This window comes from Fukomys damarensis, unplaced genomic scaffold, assembly GCF_012274545.1.
Source record: "Fukomys damarensis isolate Sample0158 unplaced genomic scaffold, DMR_v1.0_HiC HiC_scaffold_13, whole genome shotgun sequence".
In the NCBI taxonomy this organism is placed as follows: domain Eukaryota; kingdom Metazoa; phylum Chordata; class Mammalia; order Rodentia; family Bathyergidae; genus Fukomys; species Fukomys damarensis.
The window spans coordinates 10,438,787-10,460,471 of NW_022900925.1; the positions used below are offsets into that span (position 1 = coordinate 10,438,787).

Genomic DNA, 21,685 nt, shown 5'->3' on the forward strand with positions numbered 1-21,685 from the left:
GAGAATGAAAAGATGAAAATAAAGTGTTTGTAGATGGGGAGGAGAGGAGGGGGTGAAGGGAGGGGAGAGGTAAGGGGAAAACATGAGAATCAAGACTTGTCATGTAGAGGTACAAGATCCCAACAATGAATGTAACTGTACTGTATCCCTAAAATGTACCAATAAACTCAATTAAAGCTGAAAAAAAAAAGAAAAATTCAGCTGAAAGTATGGGTAACAGGAACGACCAATGTGAGGGGAAACTGCCCAACCTTAAGACTGATATAGAGCATCATGTACTCAGTGATATTATAAAAACAAGACACCACAGAAGATGGATGTACAGCTGAGAGATGACTCAAAACAAAAAACCAACTTAAGAATTATGGGAGTTACAGAAAGGTTCCAAGATGACATTGAAGGTATAAAAAATTTATTCACTGAAGTCTTAGCAGAAAATTTTCCAAATATAGGGAAATAATTCAATATCCACATAAATGAGGAATATAAAAGTCCAAACAGCCATGATCAGAAAAGAACCTCTCCATGATATATCACTGTCAAACTTTCAAAAATTCAGCACAAAGAGAAAATATTAAAAACTGAGAAAAATATCAATCAAATAATCTATAAAAGCAAGCCTATTAGATTAATAACAGATTTCTCAACCCAAACCTTAAAGGCTAGGAGAAGTTAAAAGTAATGTTTTAAGCCCTAAAACAAAACAATTGCCAACCCAGATTACTATATCCTGCAGATTTATCCTTCAAAATTGATGACAAAATTCCATGACAAGAATCTAAAGTAATTCATGACCACTAAACCAGCATTACAGAAAGTGCTTAAATCCTAGAGAGAGAGCAAGTTCAACATCCCTGAAGAGCCAAAATAAAAGAAAGTATCTAACTGGGAAGAGTAAACTGGAAAAGGAATCAGCCTTAGAAAAATCATACAATGATAGAATTCAGTAAATATTTTTCAATAATAACACTCAGTATCAATGGTCTTAACTCCTCGATCAAAAAACAGACTGGAGATTGGGTCAAGATATAAAACCTAACCATATGTTGACTGCAAGAGACATACCTCAGCCACAAAGAAATACATAGGTGAAATTAAAAGGATGGAAAAATGATACTCCATGCAACTGGAGACCAAAAGCCAGTAAGACTTGCTTTCTTATTTTCAAACAAAGTGGACTTCAAGCCTAAACAGATCATGTTTGGATGAGCGAGTTCGAACAACAGCGATGCACTACACTGTGTGCCAGAGTTGAGCCGTTTATTATAGCCAGCAGCCAAGGAGGGGCTAGAGTTCAGAAAGTTTCAGCGGTTTGATTTCTCCTTTTAAATCATTCCTTCAGTTGGGGAGGGCTCAGGGGAAAGCAGGCGGAATCTTACAGAAGCAGAACCATGCCAGGTTAGTGGGGGGCGGGGGCGGCACAAGGAAGTTTCACACACACTAGGTGAGATATAAGACATCCTGCAACTGCAGCAAGTTTACTGCCAAGCAGGATGTGGTGGTTTGGGCTCTTTGTTCAAGAGCAAGCACTTTTGTTCAGGCACAGGTACAAACTGGCATTGAGGCACAAGATGGAGTCGGGTTGGCTGTCGTAATCAGAATAGACAAAGAAGAGCATTACATACTGGTAAAGGGAACAATTAGGCAGGAAGAGTTAACAATTGTAAATATATATGCACCGAGTTTTGGCAACCTTTCTTTCTTTCTTGCTTTCTTTCAGATAGGGTCTCCCTATGTAATTCAAGATGGCCTTAAACTCACTATGTAGTCCAGACTGGCCTTGAACGCATGTTGATCCTCCTTTCTCAGCTTCCTAAGTGCTGGGATTACAGGCATGAGCCAACACACCTAGCTTGGCACACTCAACTGCATAAAGCAAAAATTACTAGTATAAAGAATAGACACTGATATAATTATGGGGAAGATGTTATCATACCATGCATAATATTAGCACCTTTCTTTTCCCCTTAAGTGTGTAGTATGTTTGTGCATAATTATTTCATATTTATTATCAGTATTTGATAAATGATATTTTGTGAAGTACTGGAAATTGAACTTAGGGTCTCATGCCTGCTAAGCAAGTGCTCTACCACTGAGCCATATCTCAAATCCTAGTGGAGAACTTTAATAGCTCACTCTCATAAATAGATCAACCAGAAAACAAACAAACAAACAAACAGCAACAAAGAAATATCAGAGTTGAACCACATCATCAAGTAAATGGACTTAACAGATATCTGCAAGTGTTTCATCTAACAGCAGCAATGTACACACATTTTTCTCAGCAGCATGTGGAACTTCTCCAAAGCAAGCCATATGTTAGGTCATAAAACATGTTTAAACAAATACAAAAGAACTGAAATAATCTCTCAAATCCTTTCATGCATAAGGGAATTAAAGTAGAAATCTACAACAAAACAAACAGTAGGAGCTAGGCAAATACTCAAAGATTAAACAATGTATTTTGGACCAATCAGTGGATCATAGAAGAAATCAGGCAGGATAATTCAGTTTCTAGCATCAAATGACAAAGGAAGAACAATATACCAAAATCTATGGAACATAAGAAAAACAGTTTTAAGAGATAAGCTTTTGGCATGAATGTCCAGATTTTTAAACTAAGACCAAACCTAAATAAATTACTTAACGATACATCTCAAGGTCCTAGCAAAACAAGAGCAACCCAAACCCAAAACTTGTAGAAAGAAGGAAATCATAAAGATCAGAGCAGAAATTAATGAAATAAAGCAAAATAGAAAGAATCAATGAGTTGAAGAGTTGGAACTTTGATAGGATAAAGAAGATGGGTGGCCCTTTAGCCAAACCTACCAAAAGAAAGAAATGAAAAATTCATATTAATGCAATTAGAAATGAAAAAGACAAAATCACAATGGACACTATCAAAATTCAGAGAATTATATGAAACTATTTTAAAAAACTTATATTCTAACAAATTGGAGAATCTAGAAAGAATGAATAAATTCTAGACACATATGAATTACCAAAATTGAACCAAGAAGATATAAAATCCTGAGGAGTCGAATAACAGGCAATGAAATTGAAGCAGTAATAAAAACCCTACCAACTAAGACAAGCCCAGGAGCTGATGGATTCACCACTAAATTTTACCAGAACTTCAGAGAACTAGTGCCAATATGCTTCAGATTTTTTCATGAAATTAAAAGGACAGGAATTCTGCCAAATTCATTCCTTGAAGATGCCATTACCCTGATGCCAAATAATGGACAAGGACTCAACAACGACAAAACTACAGACCAATTTTCTTAACAAACAAAATCTTCAACAAGAGACTTGCAAGCAGAATGCAACAAATCACTAAAAAGATTCTAGATCATAACCAAGTCAGCTTCATCCCAGGGATGCAAAGGTGGTTCAATATATATCAATCAATAAATATAATACACTACATAAGCAGAAGTAAGGATAGAAAATCATATGATTATATCAACAAATGCAGAAAAATCCTTTGTAAAAATCTTAATATTCATTCATGATAAAAAAATCTTCACTCCCAACATCATATTAAATGGGGAAAAACTGAAAGTATTCCCTCTCAAATCAGGAACAAGGCCAGGGATTTAGCTCAGTGGTTCTGCCGCCGCCTGCCTCACAAGTGCGAGGGGCCAAGTTCGATCCCCGGTACAAAAAAAACAAAACAAAACAAAAAAACAAAAAACCCACAAATAACAGTATAGTGCTCAAAAATTTTGGCTAGAGTAAGAAAAACAACTAAAAGGGATTCTAATAGGAAAGGAAGAATCTTTACTTTCAGATGACATGATCTTTTGTATAGAGGACCCAAAGAACTCGAGAAGACTCTTGGAACTAATAAACAAATTTAGCAAAGTGGAAGGAAGTAGAGCTCACACAAAAATCAATGGTGTTCCTGTACACCAACAATGAACATGCTGAGAAAGAAATAGAAAAACAATTCCGCTCAAACTTCTGTAGCTTCACAAAAAATTTAATACTTAAGAATTAGCCTAACCAAGGAAGTAAAAGAAAAAAAACTATATAACTTTGAAGTATAACAAAAACTGTAGTGCTCTGAAAAAAGAGATTGAAGAGGACATTAGAGAATGGAAAGACAGCCCATGTTCTTGGATAAGCAGAACCAATATAGTCAAAATGGCCATATTAGGAAAAATGATGTAGCGATTTAATGCAATTTCAATCAAAATACCAACAGCATTTTTCATGGACCTAGAAAAAAATCTTAAAATTTATATAGAATCAGAAGAGATCCAGAATAACCAAAGCAATGCTGAGCAAAAAAAGCGAAAAAGGAGGCATTAAAAAAATCTCACATTTCAAGTTATATTATAAAACTCTTATAATAAATACAGCATGCTACTGATGAGATAATAGACATCTTGACCCAAAGTAGAATTGAGGATGCAGAAACAACCCCATGTACTTTCACTAATCTGAATTTTGACAAATGAGCTAAAAACAAGCACTGAAAAAAAAAAGGTTCTTCAACAAATGGAGCTAAAAAGACTGGTTCTCCACATGCCAAATGAAATTAGACCCATATGTTTCATCCTACACTAAAAAATCAAATCAAAATGGATCAAAGACCTTGAGATAAAAACAGAAGCACTGAATTTACTGCAAGATAAATTTGGTAAAACTCTTAAAGATATAGGCATAAGCAAGGACTTTGAGAACAGAGGCCCAATTGCCCAAGAAACAATGCAAGAATCAACAAATAGGGTCATAGTAGACTAAAAAGCTTCTACGCAGCAGAGGAAACAACCAACAGAGTGAAGAGACAACCTAAGCTGAGGAGGGTGGATTTCCAGCTACTTCCAAAACAAAAGACTAACATCTAGAATATATATAGAACTAAAAACAAGAACCAAAAAAAACACTCCCTCAAAGTAAAATACACAGTAAAAAACCAGGAAATTGAAAGGAATAGGCACTTCTCTGAAGAAGACAAATGACTTCCTGGGAAATAAGGAGAAGTAAAATCACACAATCTTATCTTTCCTAAATCACAATGAAATGAACCAACCAATGACCATAGGAGCAATCAGAAATAGTAAGGATTACTCAAGCAACATCTAAATTTGAAAAGCTCATGCCTTTCAAATTTGACAAAATTTAAGAGAAATAGATTTGAAAATAAAGAATATAAATTTCAGCATTTTTAGATTTAGTAATTTGTGTACTACTTATCTTGGACTTTTAAAGTAGACACTCATATCATTTACTAATAGTAACAGTTTTCTGTCTTTTCCATCCCTCATGTGTTTCACTCATCTGTGTTGTTTTTCTGCACCATCTGGTAGAATCTCACAAAGAATTAGTGATATAAGCACCTTTTGTCTTATTCCTAGCTTTAAAAATATGCTTCTTTTTTTCTGTACTTACTGGGATTTCCTCAACTTTTATCTTCCAACTCTACAAATTCACTCATTTTGGTTGGAAATTTTTTATATTCATGATCATGGTATCTCCCTGCCAGGTAAGTATTACATTCAAATATATCTATGTGTATTATGTGTATACACATAAGTAAATTAAATTTTTTATGTTATACATAAAGACATTTTAAAATTAAAAAGAAATAGTAGAAGAGAATTCTTGATCACTGAATGACATAGATCCCAGCAAATGCCCTGCCCAATGGATCTCAGAGAGTCCCATTCTGATAAATTTCAGAATATCATGTTGGAAGTAAGATAATTAAAGATTTTCAGAGAGAACATTTTTGAAGGCAATCACAAAAGAATAGAAACCAAGTGTATAATTTTTAAATCATAAGAAACAAAATAACAGTAAATCACCAAACATCAGGAGAGAGGGGTGGGAGTAGCTCAGTGGTAGAGTTCTTGCTGGCATGCATAATGCTCTGAGTTGTATCCCCAGAACTAAAAGAAGGAGGAAGAGGGGAGGAGGAGGAGGAGGAAGGAGAAGAAGCAAGAAATATGTTAGATAATAATGGTAAATAGAAAATATGAATACATGTGACAGGAGAAATGAAAATATAACAATATTAATAATAAGTGTTTGTGGGTTTAATTCTAGTAATAAATGATAAAAACTCTTAGATTTGTTTTAAAAATCCAGTTATATGCCATTTATAAGCTGTGTACATACATATTTAAAACAAAATCAGTATGTTAATAAAGAGAAATGTGCTCTAGACAAATGTTAATAAAATAACACAAGAGAAACAGCATATGACAAAAAAGACTTTCAGATAAAAAGTGTTAAAACCACATCATGTGTTGACAGAATGCACCTAAAATATAGCTGACTTGTGGGTTTTTGTTTTTTTTTTGTGGTACCGGGGATTGAACTCAGGTCCTTGCACTTGTGAGGCAGGCCACTGAACTGCTGAGCTAAATCCCGGGCCCATAGTTGACTTCTTTGATCTGAAGGAGTAGATCCAACTCATTTAGAGCAAAAGTTTACAGAAATATAAGGATAAATTGATAAGGCCATAATTCATGGAAGATGAATTCACATTTTCTTGCACAGAAATAGAATGACATAAACCCTTATCTTTGAGATAAAATAATTTGAAATCAGAACTATGTCTATTTATAAAGGAGTCTACTTGACTTAAAGGTAAACTTGAAACTAAATCCGCTGGACTTAAAACATGGATGTTATACCACCAATGCCCTGTCCCAAGAACCTGGATTTATAATCTAGTGAATAAAACAAAGCAAAAAATTATTTGTGGAAACTCAGGTCAGGGCAAATGTCAGGAGTGAGATTAAATTTAGCTCATCTCTGCAATCTGGTGGGTGATGAATTTCTTTTTAGTGATTTTTAGCATTTGATGCATTTGATATAAAGACATAAGCTTCTGTCGTCACATCATCTTAGGTGACCACCTTTTCTCATTTGAAATGTAAAGCTTTTTGTAGGAACATCAGGTTTTGTGAAAAATATTTAGATAATGCTGAGAAGTCATAACACAGTACTCATGTAGAGGGTAGTAATTTTCTTAAAGTATACTTGCTAATCTCTGTAGCTATCACTGAATTTAAAATTAATGTATTTTAAAAAACTTTCTAAGTACCTGAAACGCAATCTCTTGCTTTATGCACTCTAAAGGCTCATTGCAATATCTAATGTATGTCTAATGTTTTGAAGTAGCCTTTACACATCTCTATCTTCTAGTTGTAGTGTTCATAATAAACTTTAATCAAATAAAAGAGATTTTGGCAGTTTAAAAACTAAAATACAGTGAATGCAAACCTTTTTCCCCCCATAGAGTAACAAGTAAATATTCATTGAAACAATGAGATAGAAAATATTTCTTGATTGGCAACAATTAAAAGTTTGTTGGAGGCCAGAGATTTATCTCAGTGGTTCTGCCACATGCCTCGCAAGTGCAAGGTTCCGAGTTTGATCCCCGATACCAAAAAAAGAAAGAAAAAAAAAGTTTGTTGGAGAAGGTGTGAATAAAAGGTTATCCTTATATATAACTGTTAAGAAGTTAAATTGATAAATTCTCTTTGGGGAAGTTTGGTAGTATAGTTATTTGCATAAGTTTTCTTTCTTTCTTTTTTTTTTTTTTTGGTACCAGGGATTGAACTTGGGTCCTTGCACTTGCAAGGCAGGCCACCGAACCGCTGAGCTAAATCCCTGGCCCTTATTTATTTATTTATTTATTTATTTATTTTTTGTACCAGGGATCGAGATTGGGTCCTTGTGCTTGCAAGGTGGGCAGTGGAACCACTGAGCTAAATCCCCAGCCCTGTTTTTCTTTTTTTTAGCCCTAACCCCTGTATACTCCAGGGAAGATCTCTCCAGAACAGCAAGGAAATAAACTCAGAAGCCACAAACCACCTAAGAAAGGCCAAGCTTTATGTATTTAGTTGAGCTCAGGCATCGATCTCAGCTCACCCTGCTGTTAAGTAGTCTCAGGACTCACTGGTCCTGAAATATCTGCTCTTGAATTTTTGGCACTACCTTCGTACTTCCTACTTCCAACCGGGCCCAGGGTAAACTCATTATCCAAAAACCAAGTTGCCCCTCCTAGACACCCAGCTGATGGGGCACCTAAGACTTCACCTCATCTCTCTATAGACCTATATAAGTGAAACTATGGTCACAAATATGTTTTAAAGTAGGGTCAGTCCCACTGTGAGAGACTCCTGGTTAGGAATCAAGGAAAGAGAGAGCTATCTCTCTGTACTGGTGATGCAAGGAAGCAGAGACACTTGAGTAACAGTGGCAGTCTCTAGGCCCAGTAGTAGCTGGTAGCTGCCAGCAGCAACATCTAGTGTCCCAGCAGTGACTTTAGCAACTCAGTTAGATGTATGGTAGTCTGTGCTCCTGCTAAACCTAATGCTGCATCCTTCTTGGTGATTTTGTGATATCCTCTAATAAATAATATTTCCTTAAATAGGTCAGAGTAACCAAGAACTTTAACCTAAATGTTGGCCAAAGTTCCAGAACCAAAATTTGCTAGGTTTTCATGAGACATCCAGGAGCCAGATTCTCCAGAAAGACCCTCAGCATGTAAGGGATGAGGATGGCATGGGATGGGGTGGGGAGGTGGGGGTGGCGACAGTGGAAAGAGATGGGGACTGGATTGGGTCAGTGGAGGCAGATTTGGTAGAGAAGGTAACATGAAAGTCATTTGGGAGTAGGATTCTCATCTTATCCTAAGCCATGGCTCCAACTTAGTTTCACCCCCAGCTGCCTCATCTACACCAACCCCATCACCAGCTCCTGAGAACTCCAAGTTCAGCTGAGCCCTTACCACCACCACCCTGTCCCTGTCCAAGAAGACAAGGCTTAGGGGACTCAGGTCAGTTCCCCATTCCGCCAACTGATCATCAAAGTAAGCAAACCTGTCCCTATGCACAATGGGCCCCATCTCCCTCATGCTGTGTTTCCCATCTTGATGGATGGGTTCCCATGGCCCTGAGTCACAAACCCAAACTTTTATGTCCTCATCTCCTTCCCAGGTCATGTTCTTCTGCCACTTTTCCAGCCTCTGGTTCTGGGCTTCGAGATCTGTGTTGACTTCCCAGTGGGCTGATCTCTAGGTGAGCTGGGGAAGGAAAGGGTTTGGGGGATAGCATTCGGGGAGAGGAGGCAGCTCTGTTAGATATTAGCAACTCAAGATCAACTGAGCCAAATGCCAGACATCTTTATCTTTCTGAGTTTCTGAAATATAGCAAGGTTCATGTGGGTAAAACTATCCATCCTTGTCTACCTCTTCCCTCTCCATCCATCTTCTTCAGAGAGGGCATCCTGCTGAGTGTGCCCAGGCATAGCTGGGCGAGAGCAGGCCCCAGAGGTGACAAGAACTTCCAGCAGATGCTCCCACGAGAAAGCTTCATAGACACTTTAGAGTGTATAAATGGAGGTACACTCCCAGGTCCCCTGAATGAATCATGTGCATACATCCTGGACCCTTTCATACGATCTCCCTAAAGATGTTACCTTAGCACCTGCTTCTAGGGCTTTCTCCACATCAGGCATTACTAACTTGATTCACCAGCGACTCCTTCTGGTGATATCACCACATGCCACAGAGCACCAGGAACCAAGTGCACTTAATGCCTCTTTGGTCTAGTGTTTCTCTCTTTCAGCCATTCATCAGTCACCTTTGGCCTCTTTGGGTGTAAAAGATCCAGAGATTGATAACACAAGGTACCACCTCCAGAGCCTCCTTTGCAGGAACAATACAAGGGATGGACGGTTTCACTGCAGGCTAACAGTGTTCTGACGGAGGTTAATGTAGGCAGTTTAGGATCTGGTGTGGTCAGAGATACTTCCCAGAGGAGGCTTTCTGCACCATCAGTAGTCTTCTGTCATCTCTCACTGCAGTGTGCCAGGAAAAAAAACAAACAAAAAAACCCCACAAAAAACAAAAACCCCTTGGAACAAATATGTATATAGTGCTGTAAAGTATGCTTGATCTCAGGATTTGAGGAGGAAATGGTAATTCGTCTAGTTGTAGCATAACAATTTAGCTAGTCAAAGCATCACTTTCCTATGAAAACATGCATTAGAGATTTTTATACGGCTAGGTACAGAGGTATGTGCCTGCTACTCAGACCAAAGCAGGAGGATTGCTTAAGCCAGGAATTCAAAACTAGCCTAGCCTAGGAAACATAGCGAGACCTGACTCAAAAATAAATAAATACGTTAATTGATTTTGTTATAAAGTAAAATCTAAAATTCCATGTGAATTTTCTACATAAAACAAAATATTTCAGAGTTTTCCCCCACATGAAAGGCCTATCTCCTAGATTGTCCTTACCCCTCCAAATGTGGCATGGGTCCTCTCTCCTGTGTCCAGCTTCCAGTATTAGCGAATGCTACTTCAGTGGAAATGTGGGGAAATATCAGTCTCGGGAAAAACATCTAAATTCTTTCATTTGGTCTCCAAGGCCTTTCCGTCTGGACCTTCTTCCCCAGTAACTTCATCCTACATTATTCTCCTACCCACTCTCTGTTCTCTACATAGCAACTATTTACTAATAACAATATTCTGAGCTTTCCCATCCCTATGTGATTTTTCACAAGCTGCTTCCTTTGCCTGGAATGCCCCTGCTCACACATTCATCTGGCAAACTCCTACTCATCCTTCAAGACCCTGTTCAGGGGCTCCTCTTCTATGAAGCCTCCCAGAAGGCCCAAGCTGAGCAAGTCAGTTCCTCTCATGCAAGCACTCTACCATGCATGTGTCCCTCTCCTTGTTCTATTTCTTTTCTTTATGTGACTGATTGTCTAATTTAATTGTGGGGGCTGAAACAAGAGAGACTGTATCTTATTCATATTTGTACTTCTAAGCATGGTACCAGGAAGGGTAGGTATTTATAAATACTTTGTATAAAAGAATGAATAAAACTCATTTAGACTTCTTTATTCTTTGTTTCTAGAGTCGACATAAGGAGGCCAGTGTTTTCTCATAAATTTTGTAAAAGATTCAAACAAACAAAAAACAAAACACAAAGAAAAAAAAACCCAAAATTTCCATGTAGGAAATCAGTATGGTGATTTCTCAAAAAAAAAAAAAAATTGGGACAGGGATTTAGCTCAGTGGTTCTGCCGCCTGCCTCACAAGCACAAGATCCTGAGTTCAATCCCTGGTACCAACAAACAAACAAACAAAATTCCATTTCACCTATCTATACTTCTTCTGGTTATATTCCCAAAAGAGTTAAAGTCATCCTATTACAACAGTACATGCATATCCATGTTTACAGTAGCATAGCTCATAACAGCTAACTCTTGGAATCAGAATATATGCCCATTAACAGATCAACAGATAAAGAATATGTGGTATACATACATATTGGAGTACTAGTCATAAAGGATAAATTTGAGTCATTTGTAGGAAAATGGATGGATCTTGAAACCATAATACTAAGCAAAAGAAATCAGACACAGAAGAATAAATATCACATTATTTATTTTATATGAAAAACCCAACATATAAATAAGTTAAAGAGCAAAATAAAAGAGAGATTGTAGGAAACAAGGAGACAGACTCTATGGAGATGGGAAGATCTGAGGGAGGAGGATAAGAGTAGGGTGAGAGGGAAGGGGAATTAAAAATAAAATGTGATATCTGTATGTATCGGCTCCGCAAGATGAATGAAATTATTATGCATCACAAATATATACTAAAATTTTTTTCCATGTAATCTCTTCATAGACACTCACATTTTATAATCCGCGTGGTTCTACTGTGAATTCACCAGACCAATGGCTTTCCTTGACTTTGAGGCATTTATAGAGCAGCCAGGTGCAGAAAGGGCAACAGGACGGAGTCCAGCCAGGTTCCCTGCGCTACAATGGCAGCAACGGGTACCAACACCTATCACGAGCACTGTTCTAAATCCCTTACTTACACATGAATACACAGTGACTCATCTAATCCCCATGATAACTCTGTCAGGTAGCTCCTACTACACCCATTTTAGAAACCAAGAACCAGAGGCACAGAGAGCAATCATGTAGCTAAGCAGCAGCAGAGCTGGGATCCAAACCCAGGAAGTCTAGCATGGGGGGTCCATTCTTCTGGCAGCTATATTTGCCTCCATAAGCAACAGATGGCAATTTAAATTAAGAATATAGCGAACATGATGTAGAAGAAGAATGTGCTCTTTTACAACAAATCAGCCAAGTCGTAGACTTTGGAATGCCTTTCTGGGTTCATAACTATTCTGCCAAAGTGCTCAGCATTACTTGGTACAACTCTCAGAACCAAGAGGGCCCAGTCTCCTCTCTGACTGCATTTCTGCTTCACCACAGAAAGAAGTTAGTCTTAGTTGGCCTCATTCAGCTTGAGGCAGAGTCCTCACCAGGTGGCTTGAGGAGCGCCTTCATGCTAGGATGGGGAAACCGGTGGGGCCACTTTTCTTCAGTGTACCTGGCAGGATCTTTAACTTTGATGGACTCTTGTGGAATAGACCAGGCATCTCCATGAAGCACCTGAGTATTTACTGGCTGGGAGTGTGGAAGAGGGCAGGGATGTGGTAGAGAGATGGAATGAAATGTAGTCTGGATCTTCGATTATTATGAAAAGCCTTATACATGAAGTAAAGAAATTAGGGCCAGGGATTTAGCGCAGTGGCACCACGCCTGCCTCACAAGCGCAAGGTCCTGAGTTCAATCCCCACTACAAAACAAAACAAAAATGAAGTAAACGAATTTGATCTCCCCCTTATCTATAAGGTCATGACTTTTTCTTTCCTTTTTTTATATTTACAGTTTCACAACTTTAAGCAGTTGCATTACCTTTCCTCACATTGCACTTTCTCAACATTTAGGAAATACTGCCATCGTGTGGCCGCCAACTGATGCCTGCTCCAATCTGTAAATTGATGAATTTTTATTGGTATTAATAGTTAAACCAAACAACAATTTTTTGATTGAAATATCTAAAGATATGCTGATCTGTAAAAAAACTTGTTATAACGTTTTTCAAGAAATCAACATTCCCCAATTTCTTACTTTGCTTTTAAAATTCTAGCCTAAAGATCCGGGTGTGTTGGCGCGCGCCTGTAATCACAGCACTCGGGAGGTTGAGGCAGGAGGCTCACTGAGAGTTCGAGACCAGCCTGGGCTACACAGTGAGTTCCAGGTCAGTCTCAACTACATAGTGAGACCCTGTCTCAAAAAATAAATAAAAAAAATAAAATTCTAGCCTAAGTTTTTAGAGATTCTGATGGCAAAGGTCTCTTCAGTTCCCTGCCTCTGCAAAGATTCTGTCATTTCCAGGGAAGATTGCTCCAAACTGTCTCCAGGCCATTTCCATTAACTGTGGCAGGTTCTATTTCATTCCTAGGTTTGTCCTCCCTGTATGGTCCACCAGTTGGGCAGACCTAAATTCAAGTATTTTTACAAGTTTTTTAGCTGAGTGATTTGGGGTAAATTCCTACCCTCTCTACCCTCAGTGACTGCATCTTCCTCATAGGGTTATAATAAGGATAAAGTAATAATAGGGTAAAGGACTGACAGGCCAGGCACATCACAGATATTAGGGAGCCCTTTTCCCTTCCTCCTTGAGGGCCTGCTATTGAGCAAGAGCAGGCATCCCATGAGATCAGGGGTTTAACTGATATCCAAGATTAACCAGATCCTCAGCAAGGCTCCCGAGAACAGAGCTTTCATCTTCTTGGTTTTGGGAACCCCTTCTATTTCCCTGCGTGGGCCGCACACCGTGGGCTTGATAAGGACCGCAATCCACGCATCTCCTGTGTGCTCAGCCTGCGGCAGGTGCGTGGGCGTGAGCCGGATTCATTCTTCGCCCTCAGCTCGGGCCAAGAGCCGCGTGTGGATAATTCAATCCCCCTGGGACTCAAGAGTCTGGCCTCACCCGCGGCTCGGCTGATTGGCTAGCTCAGCTCGCCCCCGCCCTCCGCACCCCGCGTCCCAGGTGGCTCAGGCCCCGGTGGTGATCTCTGTTTACGGAGAGAGCCGGTCCAACTTGGGCTCTATCTCCGTACTGCACTTCGGGGCTCCGCCCGCCGAAGCCGGGAGAAAACGCGGCGGAACCCTTCCCCTTCCCCCACCGCCCAAAGAGGTCGGGTAAGGTGGGGAGGGTACGTGTGGGAAGTGGAATCCCCCGGCCCGAGAGATCCAGCTCTTCTCCTTCCCGGTACCTCCCGCACACCCAGGAGTTCTATCCATAGGCCTGGTTCCCGCGCCCTCCTCCCGCGCCCAAGCTCGGGTGACGAGCCCACCCTGGGTGAGCAGCCAGACGCTGGATCTCAGAGATGCCGGCTCCTCAGCGGAGGCTCAGGCATGGAGACTTCACTCACAGGTGTCTGTTCACTCCCGCAGACGGCGATGACCCCCAAGACCGCCGGACCCCCAGATGGGGGCTGGGGCTGGGTGGTGGCAGCCGCAGCCTTCGCAGTGAACGGGCTCTCCTACGGGGTCTTACGCTCGCTGGGCCTTGCCCTCCCTGACCTCGCAGAACACTTTGACCGAAGCGCCCAGGACACTGCGTGGGTCAGCGCGCTGGCCTTGGCCGTGCAGCAGGCAGCCAGTGAGGGGGGCCCCAAGGTGGGAGGTGGGAACGTGGTGGAGGGGCCGCGAGCGTAGCGATGGGAGACCCACCTGATTTCTAGACAACCCGAAGGTGGAACCAAGTTCTAGAAAAGAGTGGGTCTTGAGGTCAATGGGAGGAGCTATTAGACCAGGGGAGGAGTTTTAGGCCAGGCAACAGCCAATGAAAAGTGTCGGAGAGAGTTTGGGGGGTCTGGACGCGCGCGCGCCTTCGTTGACTCCGCCCCTTTTAGGCCCAGTGGGCAGCGCCCTGAGCACGCGCTGGGGGGCGCGCCCGGTGGTGATGGTTGGGGGCGCCCTTACTTCGCTGGGCTTCATCTTTTCGGCTTTCGCCGGAAGTCTGCTGCACCTGTACCTCAGCCTCGGCCTTCTAGCTGGTGAGGGGAGTGGGATGCCCGGGTCATTTTGGGCTGTTGGTTGGGATAGGAGTTTGTTGGGGGCTGTAGGAACGAACAGGGCGGGAAGTTGGGAATACTGGGGCGGGCACCCCTGCTCCCTGCCCTCATCTTGTCCTTTCCGTCTTCAGGCTCCGGCTGGGCCCTGGCCTTCGCCCCTGCCCTCGGTACCCTCTCCCGTTACTTCTCCCGCCGTCGGGTCTTGGCTGTGGGGCTGGCACTCACAGGCAACGGGGCCTCTTCTCTGCTCTTGGCGCCCGCCTTGCAGCTCCTCCTTGATACTTTTGGCTGGCGGGGCGCCCTGCTGCTCCTAGGCGCCGTCACCTTCCACCTCACTCCCTGTGGCGCCCTGCTGCGCCCCCTGGCGCTCCCCGGCGACCCCTCGGCCCCACCTCGTGGCCCCTTAGCTGCTCTCGGCCTGGGTCTCTTCAAGCGCCGGGCCTTTTCAGTCTTCGCTCTGGGCACAGCCCTGATTGGGGGCGGGTACTTCATCCCCTACGTGCACTTGGCTCCCCATGCTTTAGACCGGGGCCTCGGGGGCTACGGGGCAGCGCTGGTGGTAGCAGTGGCTGCAGTCGGGGATGCGGGCGCCCGGCTGGTCTGCGGCTGGCTGGCAGACCAGGGCTGGGTGCCCCTTCCAAGACTGCTAGCCGTGTTCGGGGCTCTGACCGGGCTGGGGCTGCTGGCAGTGGGACTGGTGCCCGCGGTGGGGAGCGATGACAGCTGGGGAGGTCCCCTGCTGGCCGCAGCTGGGGCCTACGGGCTCAGTGCCGGGAGCTACGCCCCATTGGTTTTTGGTGTGCTCCCGGGGCTAGTGGGCATCGGAGGTGTGGTGCAGGCCACGGGGCTGGTGATGATGCTGATGAGCCTGGGGGGACTCCTGGGCCCTCCCCTGTCAGGTAAGGACCTGAGCCAGAAGATCTGTTCACAACCATCTTCTGTCCCTGGGTTTCAAGGACTAATTTCTTTACCTCTCCTCTCAGGCTTCCTAAGGGATGAGACAGGAGACTTCACTGCTTCTTTCCTGGTGTGCAGTTCTTTCATCCTCTCTGGCAGCTTCATCTACATGGGACTCCCCAGGGCTCTCCCCTCCTGCCCTCCAGCCCCACCTCCACCTACCCCTCCTCCTGAGAGGGGGGAGCTACTCCCAGTTCCGAAGGTTGTCCTCCCTCCGGGAGGCCCTCGCTCCACTATGGACACCACTTGTTGATTCTTGTCTCATTTAAGCCCCTCCTTCTAATAAAAATTTTTTATCTGATGCTTCAGAAAGCTCCAACAACTGTTAACCAACTGAGGACCTTTAAAATATTGTACTTAAGATCTCCCAAAAGGCTGGCTGAAAGGAACAGGACCCCAGTATCCCTGAGGGTGGGGAAAGTATGTCTGTCCAGCCAATCCATTTCTCTTTGGCCCTGTCATTGCCATAACAGGAGTCTTGGAGAAGAGGTCTGCCAGTCAGTCTGTTTGTGGGGATCAAAGGAGAGCTGCTCATGGATACCATCTGTTTCATCTTCATTTCTCTTACTTGGGTATCCAGACCCCACAGACTTTTTCCTGCATTTCAATTTCCCTCTATTGGCCTGGGGGAAATGAACTACAAGGACCCTCGGGTCAAACTTCAGTTCTTTTATGCCCACTCTCCACACACACACACACACACTATCACCTTGCAGTTCTCTTGATTTCTTTTCTAAGTCAAAGGAATAGCAGGGAAGTGAATTGGAGGACAGAACTCTGGGTTGCCAGAGTTCCTGGACACCTGATCTCTCTACCCCGTCATAACTCCATCAGCACATGGGCCTCAGATCTTTTTGAGATTATGATTATTATCCAGTTTCCTTATTCAGTTTTTTCCCAAAGGGATATCCTTGTTTCCCAAACATCTGTCTTCTGCGAGGAAACTTTAAGAGCAACGCTAGGGATCACATATAAAACTAAAAAGTCTCTTTGATTCTCACAGTTGATTCATAGCTCAGTGGAGCAGGACCTCCAGGATCCTTCAGAAAAGACTGGGAAAGCAAAGGAGATAAAAAATGAGAGTCCTCCACGAAATACAAGGGGTTGGCACATATATCACAGGAGCCCCAGGCCTGCTCTGGGTAAGATAGATCAAGAATCTTAAGGCACTGCGATTCTGTGGATGCCTTGTTAAGGCAGGAGAAGGACCTGGAGCTGTCAAACTCTGGCTTTTGGGCATTGAATGCCTCTTAGTGGTGTTTACTCTTCTCCCAACCCCTCCTCTCTGGGCAGGGAGACTTTGGCATCCAGTGCCTCTGTTACAAGATCCTGGGGACTGGAAGTAGGAGCTGAGAAGCAGGAAAAGAAGTGGGGCAGAGTAATGAGAATTCCACTTCCTGCAAGAAGGAAGGCCCCAGCCACTACAAAAGAAGCCGTGTAGTTGCCTGTCACATCTCGGAGGTACCCTAGGTCCAAGAGAAAAAAAGAACACACATGCATGAGTGATTTGTTCACTGGTACAGGCAGCTCAGGCCCATTTCTGAGCATAGAAAAGACTCCCTATCTTGTTCTTAGAGGAGTTGTAACTCCCAAGCTAGGGTTGGGTGAATGTGAGAACCCTGGTTTCCCTTGGGGCCACACAAGGTAGTTTCATCCACCTTCCTGCCTTCAGAAAGGACCTTCAAACCAGCCCCAGATACCACTATGGATTTATGATCCAGATTAAGTCTAGCATACCTGTGGGTTTCTTTCCAGCAATTGTGGTCTATCTATGCCTTCAGTTAATAGTTAAGGGGAAAATGTTAAAGGTCTGGTATCTTGAGACTGGAGAACTTTAACCAGATGGCTCAGATAACTGGGTAGTGGCCCAGTGGGCCAAAGGAAAGGAAGACACTGGAATGCTATGTCAAGCCAGGTCCAGCTAGGTCCTCTGAAAACCCAGGGTATATGTACCCTACCAAGGGTTCCACTTAGCTCCTCTCTGTCTCTCCACTGAGACCTTCTGAGGTTCAGGTTCTTTGTCCCATGGACCCATTTCAGGGCTGCTGTGATTGATCATGTGGTTGTATACTATACCACACCAGAGAGCAATATTTGTATACACTATAATGGGAATAGTTTCTTTCCCCAATGGTGCAACATGGTAGCCCACCAGCAACCCCATCCCCCTTACCTGACAGAGGAGCCCCCAGCAGTCCTCCAACACTCTCTACCATCTGCAACAGTCCAAGGCCACAGTAAATCCTTCCAGTCCCCACCAGTTCAGGCAGGACAGAGAACGCCACTGGGGTCAGGGCCCCTGATGTGAAGCCGTAGGCCACAGCCAGAACCACCAAGGCTATGGAAGCCTGAGCCACAGGGAAAAGGGCTAATGATACTCCAGTCAGGGTGGTCCAGAGCATCAGAAGTCGTGCCACAGGCCCTGGGACTGCATCTCCCAGCCAACCAGACGCCACACGTCCTACAAGATCAGAAATAGCAGCCACGGAGAGTAGGAAGGCAGCAGACAGTGGGTCCCAACCCAGGTCCTGGAGATGGGCCACCAGATGGACATAGGGAACGAAGTAGCCAGTGTTGATCAGGGTGAGGGCAACAGTATAACGGAGGAAGGGCCCATGATGAAGGAGGGAGGTTAGTTGGGCCCCAGGGCCACCCACAGCAGTATCTTCAGCCAGGGAGAGTGGGCGAAGGAGAGCACCACAGGCTACAATGTGGCAGGAGAGAGCAGACACCAGTAGTAGAGCCCCCCGCCAGGCATAGCGGTTGAGCAGCCACTGGAAGAGGGGAGCAAATGCAAAAGAGGAGAGGCCCACTCCTGTTAGTGCCAGCCCCATGGCCAGGGACCGACGGCAGGAGAAGTAACGGGACAGACATGCCAGGGTCGGAGTGAAGGTCAAGGCCCAGCCAGAACCTGTCAAAGAGGAAGAAACGGGTTGGAGACTTTAGTGGGGAGCTCAGGGCACCCAGTAATCACAACACTACCAGCAGCAGAATGAAGACTTTGCCTTGGAGTCCCACAGACTTGGGTTATAGTCCTGGCTTGACACTTTATAGCTGGGTGACCTTGTATGTTTAACTTACTTTCCCAGACTCAGTCTACTCATTTGCAAAATGCATAGTGTTAATACACTTCACGGGAGTAGGGAAGTCTAGAGAGGTCTGTAAAGTATTTCGCAAAGAATTTTGGAGTTAGACCCCAGCTCTACCATTTCTTTTCATAACCTTCCTTTGTCAAGTTGTGTAATTTTTGAAAGGCTTTGTACATAGGCTAATGATATCTGTTTCACCGTCACAGTACCCAACACAATTTTATAGACATTCTTTCTCTTGTACTCCATTCCCACTAGCCTTGGGTTTGTATACTTGACATTCATCATTATTTGGCTTTCCTAAATTTCCCACCCTCTTTATCAATTTAGTCATTCTTCCTAAGAATTGCCTTTAAGGCATAGGTGCTAGTCAAGCTTTCCTTCTACTTCTCTCTAAGCCTTTTGGAAGGAGCAGGAAGAAAATGAAAATCAATGGACCAAAGATCCATGCATTTGGCTCTCTTGTCCTTGCGCAGGGTCTCACCTGAGAGCAGCCCAATACTCAGGTATAGATGGGGCAAGGAGGTAGCAAATGAAGCGAGCAGCATCCCCAGCGCAGCCAAGATGCCCCCGGTCATCACCACAGGCCTGGGCCCGAACTTCGTGCTCAGGGCACTACCTATTGGACCTGAGGAAGCGAAAGAGAGTTCCTTGAAGTCTCAGGAACTCTCCCCGGCATGCTCGAAACCCCTCACCCTTGCCGTCCCTTCCCCCTCATCTGTCTTTTTCCCCAGGGTCCCTGGACCCTGCAGCCAGGTGCTACACTCACTTCCAAACTGTTGCACCGCGATTCCTATAGAGGCAATCCAGGAAACACGAGCTGCCTGCTCCTCAAACGCCGCGACAAACTCCACGAAGAAGACGCCGAAGGAGCGCAGTACCCCGAACACCAGCGCGGACATGAAGAACGCCGAGAGCACCACCATCCATCCCCAGCCGCCGTCTGGAGGCTCGGCTCTGCCGGCCATCAGGGCAGGAACAGCCCTGCCGCCACTAACTGCCCCTGCGGGAGCTGGGCTCTGAACGCGTCACCTCAGCCCACCACCCATGCGCTCTGGAGAACAGCGCGGAGGGAGGGGCGCTGGGGACTGGAGAGGCTGGTAGAGAGGAGGTACAGTGAGAGGCGCATGCGCCCTTCCCGAGGCGAGGGGAGGAGACCGACCGAGTCGCCTAGGAGCTAGGACAGGCCAGGGCCAGTCCGGACTCCAGCGCGGAGGCGTGGCCCCGCTGGTCCGAAGCTGCAAGTCCAGGCCTGAGATCACAGGCGGATCCCAGTGTTCGGCAAAAGAATAGGGAGCCGAACTGGATTTGGGCCAGGCTCCAGACGCGCGCCAGTCTTGGGGTGGGTTGTTTTACCTTTGTGAATGTCAGCACCTGGCCCAGAGGGCAGACATCCTGTCCATAGCTCGCCAGTGAGGACCGGGACTCCGGGCAGGGGGCGGGGCCAGAAAGGCTGGGCGGGATTAAAACCCTTCAGGACAGGCAGTGAGTGGAGCGCATGCGTAAGAGGGACCCGAGGAGGCTGGCTGCTTAGGGTCCCGCGTGATGCTGGCGTCTAGTTTCTGTCGTGGGCCCGGTTTGTCTATTTTTCAGCAGCAAGGCCTGCACTTAAGGATAGGTAGTGGCTAAACTGATTCTGGAGAGATAAGCACTCATTACTTGCTTATTGAGAGGTTCAGGAATTGCCAGATCGTGGTGAGAGGAGGGGGAGGTTGTGACATCTTTAAACCAAATACCGTGAGGTGAGGCAGCCTTGAAATCCCAGCACTCAGGAGGCTGAGGCAGGAGGATCGCTGTGAGTTCGAGACCAGCCTGGGCTACATAGTGAGTTCCAGGTCAGTCTCAACTACATAGTGAGACGCTGTCTCAAAAACAAAAACAACAACAAAAAAAACCTAGATGCCTGGATCCCTGAGAAGTTCAGAGGCTTCAGAAAAACAAGGGAAAAATGGGTGGCTGGACGCCTTCATTTCTGTGATGAAAACTCGTTCCTGTCATTTCTGTTCCCACTAACAGGAAATCTACAAGTCATTGAGACCAAGAATAAACGGAGGAAAGGAAGGGCGCCTGTAAGCTCACACAAAGGTCCACCAACAGCACCTACCCCTTCCTCAGTGGAACTGGAACATTTTCTCTACCTTCTAATAACAGCCATTTCCTACCCACAGTTTTTATCTCATGATAGGGTAAAGAGACAAACTATAACTGTGGGCACTGGAGCAGTCAGCCCCTATTATCCAACCCAGGCCTCAGGCCCCTAAAAGCACTCCCTTGCCCCACACCAGCACTAACCCAAAAGCACTAACGGCTTGGACTTCCTGTACCTTCATTGTAACTCAAGCTCCTCAGGACCCCGATTTTAGGCTTGAGTTCATACCCAACTAGTGGGGAAAGATGCAAACAAAAGGAGGCTATGTAATTAAAAAAACAAAACAAAACATGTTGAGCATTATAATTTCAAATATGAGAAATAAAAATCATACCAAAATGATCTGTCTAGATATACGTGGAGTCAAAACACTAGCAGATGCAGAAATTGGTCTGGGCACATATCAGTGGTTAAGGGTTTTTTTTCTTTTTTTTTTGGAGACAGGGTCTCACTATGTAGTTGAAACTGACCTGGAACTCACTATGTAGTCCAGGCTGGTCTCACAGCAATCTTCCTGCCTCAGCCTCCCGAGTGCTGGGATTACAGGTGTGCACCACCACACCCCG

General features: G+C 44.3%; 2 protein-coding genes across 7 annotated transcripts; one reads left to right on the top strand and one right to left on the bottom strand.

The window, feature by feature from the left end:
• The first annotated feature begins 13,900 nt into the window (after nucleotides 1–13,900).
• Slc16a11 (solute carrier family 16 member 11) lies at nucleotides 13,901–16,181 on the top strand. 4 transcript variants are annotated; one of them, XM_033762828.1, is made up of 5 exons: nucleotides 14,054–14,206; nucleotides 14,302–14,509; nucleotides 14,763–14,906; nucleotides 15,056–15,823; nucleotides 15,908–16,181. In XM_033762828.1, exons 2-5 carry the CDS (start codon nucleotides 14,308–14,310, stop codon nucleotides 16,132–16,134), a joined length of 1,341 nt encoding a protein of 446 aa, XP_033618719.1. In that variant the 5' UTR covers nucleotides 14,054–14,206; nucleotides 14,302–14,307; the 3' UTR covers nucleotides 16,135–16,181. The 4 variants fall into 4 exon arrangements, with proteins under 4 accessions (XP_010604057.1, XP_010604054.1, XP_010604055.1 ...); XM_010605755.3 differs by lacking the exon at nucleotides 14,054–14,206 and adding an exon at nucleotides 13,901–14,041 and having other exon boundaries at nucleotides 15,056–16,181; XM_010605752.3 differs by having other exon boundaries at nucleotides 13,962–14,206; nucleotides 15,056–16,181.
• Nucleotides 16,096–20,401, bottom strand: Slc16a13 (solute carrier family 16 member 13). Of its 3 annotated transcripts, XM_033762829.1 has the most exons (5): nucleotides 20,327–20,401; nucleotides 19,740–20,067; nucleotides 19,455–19,598; nucleotides 18,055–18,792; nucleotides 16,098–17,347 (listed from the first exon to the last, which is right to left on the bottom strand). In XM_033762829.1, exons 2-5 carry the CDS (start codon nucleotides 19,936–19,938, stop codon nucleotides 17,142–17,144), a joined length of 1,287 nt encoding a protein of 428 aa, XP_033618720.1. In that variant the 5' UTR covers nucleotides 19,939–20,067; nucleotides 20,327–20,401; the 3' UTR covers nucleotides 16,098–17,141. The 3 variants fall into 3 exon arrangements, with proteins under 3 accessions (XP_010604053.1, XP_033618720.1, XP_010604052.1); XM_010605751.3 differs by having other exon boundaries at nucleotides 16,096–16,933; nucleotides 19,740–20,397; XM_010605750.2 differs by having other exon boundaries at nucleotides 19,740–20,397.
• Nucleotides 20,402–21,685: the final 1,284 nt, after the last annotated feature.

Bases quoted from the DNA above. Each gene is read 5' to 3' on its own strand.
- Slc16a11 (XM_010605755.3), top strand. From the start codon at position 14,308: ATGACCCCCAAGACCGCCGGACCCCCAGATGGGGGCTGGGGCTGGGTG. The intron at 14,510-14,762 runs GTGAGGGGGGCC...CGCCCCTTTTAG, and splicing joins GGCCGTGCAGCAGGCAGCCA to GCCCAGTGGGCAGCGCCCTG. The intron at 14,907-15,055 runs GTGAGGGGAGTG...TTCCGTCTTCAG, and splicing joins CAGCCTCGGCCTTCTAGCTG to GCTCCGGCTGGGCCCTGGCC.
- Slc16a13 (XM_033762829.1), bottom strand. From the start codon at position 19,938: ATGGCCGGCAGAGCCGAGCCTCCAGACGGCGGCTGGGGATGGATGGTG. The intron at 19,599-19,739 runs GTGAGTGTAGCA...TCGCTTCCTCAG, and splicing joins CGCGGTGCAACAGTTTGGAA to GTCCAATAGGTAGTGCCCTG. The intron at 18,793-19,454 runs GTGAGACCCTGC...CCTCTTTGACAG, and splicing joins GAGTATTGGGCTGCTCTCAG to GTTCTGGCTGGGCCTTGACC.